Source organism: Pholcus phalangioides, unplaced genomic scaffold (genome assembly GCF_987345545.1).
Source record: "Pholcus phalangioides strain wild (caught in Gottingen) unplaced genomic scaffold, Ppha-v1.0 ptg000013l_1, whole genome shotgun sequence".
Taxonomy (NCBI): Eukaryota; Metazoa; Arthropoda; class Arachnida; order Araneae; family Pholcidae; genus Pholcus; species Pholcus phalangioides.
The window spans coordinates 11,878,524-11,893,217 of NW_028301606.1; the positions used below are offsets into that span (position 1 = coordinate 11,878,524).

Here is a 14,694-nt window from a genome sequence, read left to right on the forward strand (position 1 = left end):
ATATTAATGAATGTAGATTTGATTACAATCATTACTAGAAGAAAACCTCGCTCTCGAAAAGGAACTCTGGCATATTTCTCCAACTGTAATAATCTTGATGCTACTGATTGAATCATACGTTCCATATTTCCGAGGACATTCCCCCTATTTTTACGTAATTTTGGCCGCCATCCCGAGCTTTTTTGTAAAAATGTACCGTTTTTTCACGTATTTTTAACGAAGGCAAGTGTAATTTTCTTTCTTTATTGAAACCAAGGTTTAAAATTCCCTTCCTACCTCCTAATATAGGTATAACTATATTATAATAACGACTATAAATAAGATTGTATTCATCCCACGTGTGTGCTTGTCATATTTAAACATGGCAAATACATTTTTATTTCCTAGAAATCATTGTGGTCCACTGCAATTTGCAATAGATGGCTCCATTTCTCGCCATCGATGATTTTTCAGTGATTTTAGCAATAGTTGGCAACTTTACCTGCGTCCATAAGTCTAGGAAGCTTTGATCCAGGATATGGGGGAGGCCATTGTGAGCACCGAGATGCTCGCTGGGAAAGTTAAATTTTATTCTTACATGAAAAATGTTCCCTATAACTTTTTTTCTCAGAAGGGGCACATTCTTGTTATTTCACCTTCTCCCCGCACAGAATTCCGATATCTGTGCAGAATGACAAACTAACATACTACATTATAAACTGCAGGGAATTATTTTCTCCGCAGCAAGAAAACTCTGTGTACACGGAAGCATTCTCAGACACTAAATGTCCATATTTAATAAACTAAAACCGTAAAAAAATGGTGTTTTTCTTAGTTACTTTAGTCCATAACCAATGAAAGGGGTAAAAATAACGTTTTATCAGCAAAAATATGTGTCTTCTAGAAAAATATTGATACTGTATACAGTGTGGAACATATACAGTGTTATATGTTCCAGACTCTGCCACGAAGCTAGGCTGGAAGATATCTCGACAAACAGGATAAGTCAGGCGAGAGTCCTCCTCGCATGTGACTGACGGTCTTTTGCTTGAAAACTCTCTAGGCCCCCAGGTGAGGCTTAAGCGAGGGTGCAAGGGGCGCGGCGCACTCTGGTGACAGGTTATAAGGGGCGGTAGCGTAGACTTTAGTTACGACCCCAAAATTTGACACAGTAAAATTCACATGACATCACGCTTTTGAGTCATACCTCGACAGTAGAGACGTTGAGAAAATAGACAGAACATCTGACCGTAAGGGGCCCTTCAAGTATTACGTAAGCATATTTTCAGCCATTTTTGACCCCTTCCCCCCGCCATGTCAGCAAAAGTCAGGAAAACACTGCTCCCCCCCCCCCCCCGTCAGCAAAATTTCGTCAGCAGCTTAGATTATCATATCATCAAAAAAGGGTGGTTGATTACATAAGCAACCTTCAAACACCCTTCCCCCCGTTGTCATCAAAAGTCAGCAAATCCGAAACCCCCTCCCCCCCCCCCCCGATGCTGACGTAATACTTGAATGACCCCTAATACGATAAACAAGAATGTAAGCTATCGGGTAGCTCAGGACAAAATCTGTACCCGTGCGGGACTTATTTTTTGTGCCTCCTGCCTATTGCCTCCCATAGCCCTACATCTTGCGTCAGGGTGGAAACTTTCTACCTTCTACAGTTAATTCATAATGTGAAAAAAAAGAAAAATTATAAGGATTTAGTTCCTGGCCTCAAGCAGGAGCCCTGTCAGCCTTACCCTTGGGGGTCATGCCCCCTCCCTTACAACTTATCCAAACAATTCCTAACAAAAAAAAAATTTCGCCCTTTCCTCTCGGATTTTTCATCTCTCCAGAGCAAAGACAGAAAAAACATTTTCTTTGATTTTGTTTTTCAGCCAATGGAACTTTTTTTACCCATTCACCCCGGATTTAGCAACCCTCTTGAACGGCGCCCCGTGCGGCCTTAATGGGTCGCATGGCCAAGTGCTGCTCCCTGTACTCTATCACAAGCGGCAAGTATCGCACCCGGGTGGCAGGTAAGCTTAAACAGGGCGCAACTTTGTCAGCCGGGGCAAACCAACATTTTGGTGTACCTTGCCATGTAGAAGAAGCAGTTAAAGGGTGAATTCGGCCTGCTCCACAGTTGTGACTCTGAGCTTGAACAACCCCTGCTAGGCTTTGACAGATGGATCTATGGTTTTACCGCCTGTGGAAGAGAGAAAGAAATTTCGCCGCTCTTCTCCCATTCAACTAATTTTCGTAAACAATCGTTCCTGATATTTGCCTTCCCTCCAAGGCTATTTTAGCCTATTTTATCCAACCTTTTTTTTAGCGCCAGTCTAAAGCCCGCTACCCCGCTTTCCCTTCTGGAAATAAGCCGTTGTGAGAGGCGAGCAGGCCTTTGCCCTGTCATGCCTGCTGCTGCTTTTGTTTGCTTCATAAAGAAATGATATAGGGAAAATCATCCTCTTTGTAGTACTTCTAGACAATGCTACTAGATGACGCTGTTCATACTGATGGTGTTTTATTTGTTTTCTATCGATTCTACATGGATGTCGTAAGAAGGCGCTGATTTCGGTTTCGCGGTCAGAGAAAGCAATGAAAACACTCGCAGTTGAGTTGACAGTTCGTAAGTAATAATAGCAACAAAAGCGAAATAAGACCATTTCTGGTAAGGACATTTACAGAATCCGCATTTAAAAATTTTAAAAATTTATTGTGAATGCAAAGATAGGATTGCATTTATAAATGCAAACAGCGGCATCGCCTTCCCGGATCAGTGATGTTCTTAAAGCCCCCTTACCTGCAGGCCCGTAACTAGGCTGCCCCCCCCCCACAAAATAATGTACACATGTCTTGTCCCAGGGTAGGCACCCTACAGCTATGAGTATGCCTATATATGAAGGCTTTATACCTGGTATATTGCAGCCTGGTCATTGCAGCGCATGGGCCCACCCGGGGCCTCAAGAGAAGAGGGGCCCCAACAAAAATGAGATCTGGTTGAAATTTTTTAAAATTTACCAGTAGGGCCTCAGAAAAATTGCTTGGCCCATGATGCTCTTAAGATGGCCTTGGGCTACTGCACTTAGTATTCTTGATCTTCAAAAACCAGTCTCGGATCTTATTACAATTTAGGGTCTCCTTAATAAGTGTCAGCCCTCTCCTTGGATGGGCCCCTCATTACCTGTGTCAGATGTCCCGTCAAATTGTGTCTCCTAAACTTTATTTATTTCTTTCAAACCGAGTACAATTCAGGTCTATTGCCATGGACAATTTACTACTTTAGTTAGTTGTGCTAGAAGTATAAGCATGTGTACCTTAGTCTGAGTGCATATCTATAGTGGTGTGCCTGATTTTTCAGTGCTGCTATCTATATTTTATTTACAATAATAATAACCCCAGAAGGCATGAAATGCACTTATTTCAAAAGGGAAGTGAATGGAATGCAATGATTGAATGTTTGTAGGCTTGTTGCTCTCTGTGGCAAGACTTTTTAAAGGGGAGATCGGCTTGCATTCGTGCGTAAAAGTTGGGAACCAGTGAGGAACCCCGGGACTTTGCGATTTGAGTCTCATTTTATGACTACTCTGTCTCTCTCTCTCTCTCTATATATATATATATATAGAGAGAGAGAGAGCGATTGTGTGTGTGTGGCTCCGAGGCTTAAGATTTGTAGGGCATAACAATGTGTATAATGTGTATCCTGTATTGTCTTTAAAATGTTGGTTTTCAAGGCATTTTTACCAAGGTCGTTGTCAGAAATTTTTTTTAAGGCAGATGAGACCTTCCCCCTTCCAGTCTAGTCCCCTACCTCCCCCCGCTACGGCCTTGGTTTTTACCATAAGCTAGTGTGTTCAGGACTTGCTGCCATCTATTTTTCTAACTAGCTATAAATAAGTAGTGCCACAGGTGGTAATTATAGGGGGATCCCATTTCCTGAGCTGGGTCCTTGAAATGGCGGGGTTACATGACTTCACAGCCTATATTCAAATTTTGTATATATATATATATATTCCCCAGTTATAATATATTCGTGACTACCAACCAGTTGAATACGCTGTCCCTTTGAATTGCATCCCTTACATATGTTTATGGGCATTGGTACTCAAGAATAAAAGGTGTATAACAATTTTATGATTGCCAGGTATAATTATCAAATTATGTATTTTTTGATTGATATTCAGAATCACCAGTCGCACTAGTGCGTGCTATGTAGCACCGTCTACTTAGTAAAGTCGAGGCTGAGCCATAAGGATCCATGATCCATTGGTGCCACAACAATTTTCTTAGGTGGCAAAAAAAAAAAATTATCCGAAGAAAAATGTCCAAAATAATGTTTCCTTTGACTTTTTCAGGGCATAGTGATCCTCTTTCATGTTGGCCGATAAGCTACTATAAATTCCAAACATTTTGTGCTGCTCTCAGCCTGCAATTTAGTAACTGCACAATGTGGAAATTTTAGGTGCCAGTGCCTATTTTTTAATCATCATGATCCTGGCACCTTGGATTTGTCCATCCCTGCTATACAACATCGTGGGCCCTTGGCAAAGTCATTTCAATGGGGGACCTCCCCCACTTGGCTCGAAAATCTGACTGTCAATTTACCTATTACTTTTGAAAATTGTATCCAGATCTATTCATTGTAAAGCTCCCCCCCCCCCCCTGTACATTTCAAACTCATGATCTTGAGCATGCCCAGGTGGGCCCCATGCATTACGATAGCACTGGCTGAGGCATATGCATTTTTTCTTTTTGAACTTTATCTTCATCTCTGCTTGGTATCCAGTCTTTCACACTTCATATGAATAGCAGAGAAAGGGAACAATTATATTGTTTTGCTCTAATAACAAAACATATCCTGGGGCTTCCTGGTTTCAGCTCTATCAAGTAGGAGGGAGGGGCCCAGGGAACCCACTGGATTAAGCTATTACTTTTTATTTTGTTATGTGATTATGAACTTGTATACAATTTATATTGTAAATTATTATTATCACTAACATTGAAAGCACTGTTTTAATGGTGGTTTTTTTTTTCTTTCCAGGTCTGCTGTTGTGCCAGACTAACAAACAAAAGTGCACCAAGTCAGGGCAGCTGTCCTGCTGCCTTCTGGGCATCCGCAGGGCCAGCAGATCCAGCCCAGCCATTCCCTCCGAAACTTTGTGCGCAGTCGAAAGCGCAGGCGGTCATGGTGTATACGAGCTCTCCTTCAGCAACCAGTGACATGGAGGATCATGAGGAGATGGCAGCATCATTGCTGGAAAAGGCGAAAGCGGCTAATAGCCCCATTACAGTTCTCCACCCGTTCACCCATCAGGTGGGTGGACACACACAGCTTCTAGTTCTCGATGCTAGTACACTTTGCAAACCACTTATACAAAGAGAGCTGCATTTCTACTTAAATGTGCCGAGAGATCTGCGAAGATTCATTCCACAATATAAAGGTATGTTTTGATATGTAATGCGCAACTATCAGTCTGTTTTTTTATGTATCAAATTTTTCGAGGACGATAACCTTGGAGGTAACATTGCATGTACATATAAGTAAATTGCACCCTCTTCTCTTTTAGTAACAAAACTGAAAGTAGTTTTCATTCATCGATATGATACTGTTCATGTTGTTTTAAATCTGCGTTCAGGATCAGCCTGGGAATCTATGGAAGTTTGCAGTATTTTGTAGCGCTGGGCCCTCAGAATCATTTCAGGAATAAAATTATCTTGCATAAAGCTCAAGCTGAGCACCTATTGTCTAAAACACTAATGACACTCCTGTAGAACCCATCATATGAATTTTCTTGACCACTCATTCTTCAAATTTGCTGCCCTGTGTGCTGCATCCCACTTTCTCTACCCACAATCCTGCAAATAGCTCGGTCTTTAAGTCATTCTTTTGATCACTCGTGTGCATGTACATTTTCTTAATTGCTCCTTCTGTCTTTTCCTGATCTGGTCCTTCTCTCTTTTGGTCACTCCCATTCATTGTTACATGATCTCTAGGTCAGTGGTTTTCAACCTTTAAACGCTTGCAACCCAGTAAATTTATTTTGTCTCTAGTCCCGGTCATACATACAACTAGTGAGAAATTTATTGGAAAAATGAAATTGTGAATCACTTGCAGCTAGGTGTGACTTTTTGTCACGACTTGGTGCTGGGTCACGACCCAGAGGTTGAGAAATACTACCCAGGTGATTCCCATGTTCACATTCTCACACTTTTAGTCGCTCACTGACCTGATGCTCACTCTATGCCTCACTCTTGTGGTCATACCCATGGTTATGTACTCTCTAGGTCAATCTTTTTGTTTGCTTATTAATCTTGTCCCTTGTTCTCTAGACCACTCCTTTGGTCATAAACATGCTTACACAAACTCTAAGTCAGAGATTGACAAATCTCAGGCACCACATAGCTATGACGACTAAAAAATTGGCTTTGGTACCTAATCTTATTACTATTTCTGATAGATTTTGTCGGGGGGGACGTGGCACCTAAAATTTTTTCTGATTTGTCAAGCTCTGCTCTAAGTCACTCTTTCTGCTGGCAGAGGCAGATTTATAGTGCTTGTGGACCGTACAAATTTTGCCGCCCTTCTCTCATTCTACTTTTTTTTTCTTGACCACTTATTCCTCAAATTTACCACCCTGGGCTATAGCCCTTTAAACCTTTCTGTAAATATGCTTCTGCACCCCCTGTGCATTTCTATTGCAATTTTAAAAAATTACACTCTGAAAAATCATTTGCTTGCAATATATACATATCTTTGATCAGTTTAGTTTTTGACAGTGACAGAAATGCTGACATTGTTGTGTAATCTTAGTTACTCTCTGGTAATTCATTCTAGAACTTGTGAAATAATGTCTGCCAAATTCATCCTGTTAGTTATCTTCGAGGCTGCCTTTAAAAAACGAACAGAAGCATTGTTCACTAGCTAATACAACCCCTTAAAAACAACGGCTCTGATATGAAGAACCATTGGCAATGAGTTCTGACCATGTCCAGTATATCAAGAGACTTTATTTTCGTCAAAATGTAACAAGTGTAGTATAGTTTTTCCTAAAACTAACATTGTGAGATAGGACTTTACATGCAAAGTATCATACCATTAAATGAACACTATTTTGGGGTGTTTCATTTTCAGATAAGGATATAATATGCTATGTATCAAATACAGTCAATTCTTGATAAGTTGAATATCTGTTAAAGTCGAAGTCTTTTCTCTGCTCCAGAAAACCTTCAATGTTATTTTATGATTAGAATTTTTCCTTAAAGTCAAGGTTTTCTTCCTTTAATCTGGAAGCATTCACACTGCAAGGAGGAACACGAGAATGCACCGGGGGGGGGGGGGAATTAAAGTGAGGAATTTTAAAGGTTTGGCATATACATTAATAAAGAATTTTCTTTCCTTCCCCTTTTCCATTTTTTTTTCTTTTAATATAAATATTGAGCAATGACAATGAATGTGGTCATCTGTACTTGCAAACCATTTGTTGCACATCTAACCTTGTCAAAATAGCCATTTCACTTTTAGGTGAATTCAATGTCCAAGCGTCAGTACAAATTTTTGAGTGTAGATTTTTCAAAAATTTCGAATTGCAGCTTGAAATCTTCAAATTTGAAGGAAAAAAGAGCAAATTATTGATGAAATGGGGGGAAATCCAAACCTGAAGAAAAAGCTCAAAGTAAAGCATCCCTCTGAATACCATATTAACAATCTTTAAAAAAAAATGAAAGAGAGAGACATTATTCCCGCAAAGATCATTTTGAACATTTATAAGAAAAAATTTAAAGGCAATAAAAAATTACTGAATTTTTTTTTAGAGAATAAATTTTTTTTTCTCTTTCTTCATATGCTCAGTTTATACAAATATTGTGTGTATGTATATACTCATAATACATATGTCCATGTGTTTTGTTTTTTCAATATTCTCATTCAATAATTAGGCATTAGAATAATTCATCTTTGCCAATTTTTTCATGCCGAGTAGTTTGAAATTATTTACTAATACACCATTCCTTTTAAATGTCACTGTTATTACAACAAAAAAATAAGTCAAACTAACGATAACTCGATTCGTCAGCCACTGCACATTCAGCTTATCAAGATTTGACTGTATATTATATGAGTTAAAAATTTATATATAATCACATTGCAAAATCATCATTATGGAGATAAATCCATGTAAAGCAACATCAACAAACTTTGTAGGTAAATTCTAAGAAAAAATTGCCCAAATATCTACACAAAAAAAGTAATCTGTGAAATTTACTCAATATTCTCTAGAGTTTCATTTAAATTGACACTTTTTATTTAAATCATATTAAGCTGTTGATTTATGAAGCTCAGAATTGTCGCTTTTGATTACTTTTCAACTTTCACGAACTTAATATCATGCATGTTCAAGGTATCTCCAAGGAATATCCTAGCTCACTCTTTTACTGGTTCTCACCATAGAGCTGACCAAAACAATATTTCTCTTGCAGTCTTTATGAGCGAGTTCACACAGATTTTCTGGTATGTTGCTGTTGGTTGGTTGTGCCGAATGCTTGTCGTCTCGAAAGGACACTCAACCAGCCTTGGGGAAAAAAAACATGCCAACCTTTAAGAACCCTTAATTGCCAACTGGCAACTTGATCATCTTGAGGGCCAGTGACATGTAAAATTACTTTCATTTTTTTTTCCTTCAGTGTCATCTTTTATGAATCAAATCGTTTATTTTGCAGATTTCTTAATTATTTTGTGATCTCATTTGTGAAAATCTTTACTTTTTAAACTTTTATAGGTGTGATACAAGTCAATCGCATGGACAACAGTCCAACTATCTACCATCCTCTGAAAGGTTTTCAAGACAGCAAATATGAGGAATGTGAAGATAAGATTAGAAGAGCACATAAGCACCATGCATCACCAGAGCTAAGGTAATCCAAGCTATCTAATTTCAAAACAATACCTTTGAACGCTGTTGTTTTAATAAATAGCATTAACATAGATTTCAACTTGATAAACCCACATTCAAAAATTAGGTGGTAAGCAAGATTATGAGATTATTTTATCTCTCTTTGGGGAATTATAGTAGTCCAATAGATATTTATTTTTCTACTTTTCTGGGACTTGTTTGACTACTTTCCATGTTATTAGACACACTAATACGAATCCCAGAAATGTTATGTTGTCTTCAGACTACACTGTGTCTAAATTGTTGAACATCAATCCAAGTTCCTGTGCAAATGTAGCAAGGGAACCCTCTTGAGAAGAACCTCAGGCATGCTCAGCTTTGGGTTCTTGAACAGTCTTTATATTTTAAATTTCACATTTTGTATAACCCTTTCACATTTGTCTGTATATGTATCAGTATCCAAATATGACACACAAAAAGTTGAATTTTTCCTCAAATATAGCAAGGGAACCCCTTGCAGAGGAACCCCTCTCTGCAAACATTATTTTCATTGTCCCAACACTCTTTGTCTCCCCCAAGTATGAAAAATTTTGTGTATTTGAATCACCTGCATTAAATTGTCATCTACATCTTGTTTAGCTGTCCACATATAGGCCTGCATTTGTAACCGTGTCTAAATTCTAAATTGCTGCTAAGAGTTCCTCTAAGTACTGTGTCTCCCCTTTTTCTGCACAGCTAGCTCTCTGCAAACATTGTTTTCATTGTCGTGGCACTTTGTCTCCCCCCCCCCCACTCCCGCCATGTTGTGTTCTTTCTTTCTCTATAAAATTGTGCATAGTAATTTTTTTCAGTGTGTGAATTTCTTTTTATTGTTGTTATTTTAATGTGTTTTATTGTTATGAATGTAATGTATGTGTTGGTTACATGAAAAATAAAGCACCCGACACACACATCACCCAGCCCTCTTAACCGAAGCACTGGCTGAAATTGATGATTGCCGATATAGCCTGTGCAGTCTGAAAATGTCTTCAGACTCCAATTCAGTGATCACACATGGAAAATTGTAGATTTCACACACAAAGGTTAAAGGTATACACAAAGTTGGGATAGAAGAGATCTCTGTAATGGGACAAGTATGCAACAGAGTTCTGGCATTCGCACAGGCCCCCAATCAAATATTTTAGCCGTTATGGCAGGCATCTTTAATCACTCCTCTTGAGCACTACAGTGCTCCCTGAAGCAACCAGAGTGCTCAATTCTCGTATCTAATTTTGTGCTCACAAGCACTTGATCAACTTTCCAATTGAACACCCTTTACAAACTGCATTCAAGGATTGAAATCATTCTAGTTTCACGCATTCGTATGTCAAACTTGTCGCAAGGGTGCTCTTCGTATGAGGTTGGGTAGAGACAATGCTTGCGGCAAGAAAAAGGTTGAAAACCTCTGTTTTATGGGAACCTGGGATTTGTCAAGCCTTTTGACATAGATACACTCATGTTGTGGTTAGAAATCTTATTTTGATCATGGCTAAATGTTTCATTTATATACATTGATAGGCCAGGCTATCTCCTGGCTATGTTCCTTGTAAAACTTACCCTTAAAGAGTTCATGTCCCCCGGGAAACATGGTTGTGAAGAGTTCAAGTTGTCACAGTTTTGATTTGGATGCTGATCCCGTAATCAAAGCTGATGGCCTCAGGTTTGTTCTAATGACTAGAGTCTGTCTAGTTGCGATATGTCTGAGGAGAATCAAGTATTGCCATATCTCAACTCAGCCTTCTGCTATCTATGTCAATTTAGGTTTTGTACCTGTCTTGCTTTGTCATTTACATATTGCCAGTTTTGCAGCATCGTGTCTTTGGGATAGGTTGGGGTGCAAACTAAGCTTTAAACACTAAATATTGCTTTTTATGTGTTCAAAACATTGTAAACAGTGACAAGTTTGTGAAATGTGTAAAAGAATGTGTTTTGTAATATAGAAGTTATTGATATTAATAGTGTAGATTATATCAACCTTAAACTTGTTTTTTTTTTTTTCCTTCTTCCATTGCAGGGTTCAAATTCATGCTTGCAATGATGAGAAGTTAGTTCGACAATGTCGATCTCATAATCATCTGAATGGGCCTAGTCCTAGACGTATCCTTTCATTCTGTTTCAGAAATTCATTGTCAATCATTGTCATATTTGATAATCCATAACCTGGTTTATTCACACTAATTACGTAGCATCTACATTTGATATGTGATTTCTTTTCTCAAATAATTGTGCCGTTAATATTTTTTTTGTTCATTTCTATTTCTAATACAAAAAGGTGTCATAAGTCATTCTCAATATTTAAATAATTACTGAATATGTAATACTAAGTTTTTGCCTGATGTTTTAGCATAAATATGCAGTTAATCCAATTAAAATTCACAGACAACACTAGACACTCACTCAGACTGTCAGGTACACAGGTAGTAAATTACTGATGGCAATATACTGGAGTTATGCTTAGTAAGAAAGCTTGTCCAATTTACTATCCTCACCAGTCACATTCATGTATAATTATTATTTGTAATATTAAATCAATTAATACATTTTAAACTTTCTGTATCGAAGCATTTCCTTTAGAGCTGACTTCTTTCCTCTGAAAGTGAGAAGAGAAGAGAAAAAAAACAAGAAAGGGGATTCCTGATAGAATTACAACCAATCATAATGATGGATATTGTCATTCATATCATTCATAGATGTGTAAAACTGTTAAAATGGGAGAAGGCGGGGGGGGGTGTCACAAAGCATATTTTGGTCAACATTAAACAAAGTAAAGAAAGCAGGACATAGGTCAAGAATTGGTATGCTGCCTAGAAGTGAAAAATAAATGGCACCATATGGCACCATAAAAATAAATGGCACGCCCGAGTGGTGGGGTGGTGAGATGCTCGTCTACCACTGTGAAGGTTGCTATCACGGTCCTAGGTTTGAACCCGAGGGATAACGTAAAAACATATTTTCCCTAATGAACTTGAGGCAACCACCAATAGACAGAGGCTTCATTTCCAACCCATCTCATTAATGGCAGTAAATTTCAATACAGCGATATGGCCAGAGTTGGTGTTTGGTGAAGTATATGTAGTGTCATGAGTAAATGCTGTTTGCTGTCAAAAAATATTGTAGAAATAAGTCTGAAGTCTTTCCAGTGGGGGAAGAAAAATATATTTTTTAAATTTTTTATGTATAGTAAATAATAATGAAGTTGCAGGTGAGTTCAAAATTTCTCTGTGGTTCCCTTTCAATAATAATATGAAACAGAGAAACTGTCTAAGACAAACATGAAAACAACATCAGGAGAGTGATAAAAATCTATAAATCTAATTCTGACATTGATAGATGATTTTAACAATAGTTTATTCTATGTAGGGAAGAAAAATATTCTCATCAGTGAAAAACTGTGACTTTTGAAAAACTTCAAAAATTTTACTAAGACCATTGAAATGATTTTGAATATATGGTAAAATATAGTATTTTGGTTTTCCTCAATCAAAATTTTTGTCATTTCATTCACGTTTTTTTTTTTTCTTCTTTTACATAAGGAAAAAAAATTCTTCCTAAAAACTTGTATCTCAAAGTATCTTTTTGCTCTGTTTAATTTTCTCTCAAAGAGAGATCCCAAGATCCCTATGTATTTTTAAAAGGTAAATTTAATAATATAGTAATTTTCTGTATACAAAAAATTAGATTGTCATTTTTCTAAGAAATTATCTGTAATGGTCCCTTCAAAAATTATTTTTTATATGTGGCAAAGTAATAACAATTAAGCAATAAAGTAAAAAATTGCCAAATGTGATAAATCTTTTTTTTTTTTTGTATTTTCTGGAACTGTGTGTATTCATATTTTCTTTCTGATATACAGAATAATTTTTCTGTAAATTATTTTGCTAAATTAATGTTTCCCAAAGTGTGCAATATTGCCTCGGGGGAATGGAACGTAACAAGGAAATGATAATAATTATGAATCCAATATAAGATCCTATGTGATTTCCCAGGAAAAGGGCTACATTAATCTTCAGGGAGGAGGGTGAATGAAAAACTTTTGGAATTTATGTGCTGGATGGGAATTCACATGAAATTTATTTCCTTAACACTTTTGCTCAGATTTCCTTCTGCTTGAAAATGTTGCATCTAATTTTCACAAGCCCTGCATTTTAGACCTGAAAATGGGAACTCGTCAATATGGTGATGATGCTTCGCCTGACAAGCGTAGTCGTCAAATGGCTAAATGTGCTGCTAGTACTTCTGCGCGATTGGGTGTCCGCTTATGTGGCATGCAGGTAAGCCTTATTGTGTAATAATTATCTTGATGTTTTTTTACTTAGAATGTGTATAAATTAAAAAATCTAGAGGTTTTCTTCCTAAAAAAAAAGTCAGTGTATCTCTACCATGAAGATAGGACAGTTGGTCCTGAGACATGCTTGATATGAGTGAAGTGCAAAGAAAATTATTCAATTTTATGTCACAAATATCAGTAATATTCAAAAAGTTCTAAAGAAAGATTACACTCATTTCTAGTCAACCCTGCTGGTTTCTTGCATGTCACTTTGATCACAGCCAGCCACGTATTGTGGCTTTATGAATAACTCTGCTATCTCCCTGCACTGTATCAATGGTATAATGAAAGCCTGTTTCAGCACAATCCAGCACCTGCTCATGCTGTACTCATCCAGTTTCCTGGAATAGGTATCTAATAGATTGTTACACTCTTAGCCAGGTCTGATTTCTACCAAGCACCTTCTGGATGAACTAGAATGCTTGCTGCACATCAGATCACAATCTATGCTAGAACTAGTTTTAGCTCTCTGCAAGAATAGCATGCTATTTCAATCAAAGCTTGTTTGGTAGCCTTCACGAGAGATTGGCAACAGTGATTACAGTAAAAGGTGAATCCACCCATCACAGGGTTTTCAGTGACGTGGAAAGTCAGGGTAAAGAAAAAAAATATTTATCAAAAGTCAGGGAATGTAAAATATATATCAAAAGTTAAAATATTCAGCGAAAGTCAGGGAAAAAATCCCGTGAAGTAGAAATAAAAAAACCGAAACTCTAAATAAAACCTTTGGAAGGTTACGATTTTGAATTATATTTCTTTCTTCAGGAGTTTTGGTTAGGGAAATGATCAAGCAGGTTTTTCTGGCAACCCTGCCAGAGTTATAGTTTTGCATTAGTAAGTTTTGCTGCATGGGCGAATAATTTGAAGCTTGGTGTTGTCTGGATAATCACAATGAGATAGTGGGTCCATCAAATTTTTATATATAGTCGTCATTTTACTGGTCGTGAATTCTAAATGGGTTCAGAGAAACTCGTCCTGAAACTTCTCTCTGGAAAATATCTAGTGATAATCGCTCTAATCTGTCAGATGAGTAATGACGCACAATTATTTGGCAGAGTTTTATTTTTTCTAGCAAAAGTATCAGTCAGACCCAGTGCCCGATGCTGCTTGGGTTTTTTTTATTTCTTGGAGGCATGAGAAATGGCGAACTATTTAAACTAATAAAGGGGTAAACATGTCTCATATACGTTAGGGAACCACTGTAACTAAAGTAAATGCTCCAAAAGTCATTGCTGAGGCCCAAGAACCATGCAGACAGTTTTTTTTTTTTTTTTTTTTTTTGCCCATTTCCAGCATTTGCCTAGCTCTAATGAACTTTTAATGTAGCCTATTTTTCAAGCCGGGCCGTAATTGTTAGACATGCAAAATTTTGAGATCAGTCTAAAATTGTGGATTTTGTATAAAGAACACTGACATACCCAAAAAAAATTTATTTTATATATATAAATACAGAGTGTGAGCAAGAAATATAAG

General features: G+C 37.5%; 1 protein-coding gene across 7 annotated transcripts in view; it reads left to right on the top strand.

Annotated features, from left to right (window-relative positions):
• The window catches only part of LOC149078607 (inositol hexakisphosphate kinase 2-like), a 104,855-nt gene that overhangs the window by 85,982 nt on the left and 4,179 nt on the right, over nucleotides 1-14,694 (top strand). For 6 of the 7 annotated variants that reach the window (XM_089240722.1, XM_089240723.1, XM_089240724.1 and 3 more), the window contains exons 2-5: nucleotides 5,009-5,408; nucleotides 8,742-8,877; nucleotides 10,909-10,991; nucleotides 12,990-13,165. In XM_089240722.1, coding sequence (XP_089096848.1) covers nucleotides 5,009-5,408; nucleotides 8,742-8,877; nucleotides 10,909-10,991; nucleotides 12,990-13,165 — 795 coding nt within the window. Of the gene's footprint in view, nucleotides 1-2,526; nucleotides 2,639-5,008; nucleotides 5,409-8,741; nucleotides 8,878-10,908; nucleotides 10,992-12,989; nucleotides 13,166-14,694 lie in introns of those variants that run through there. The other variant, XM_089240726.1, reaches the window with a different exon arrangement.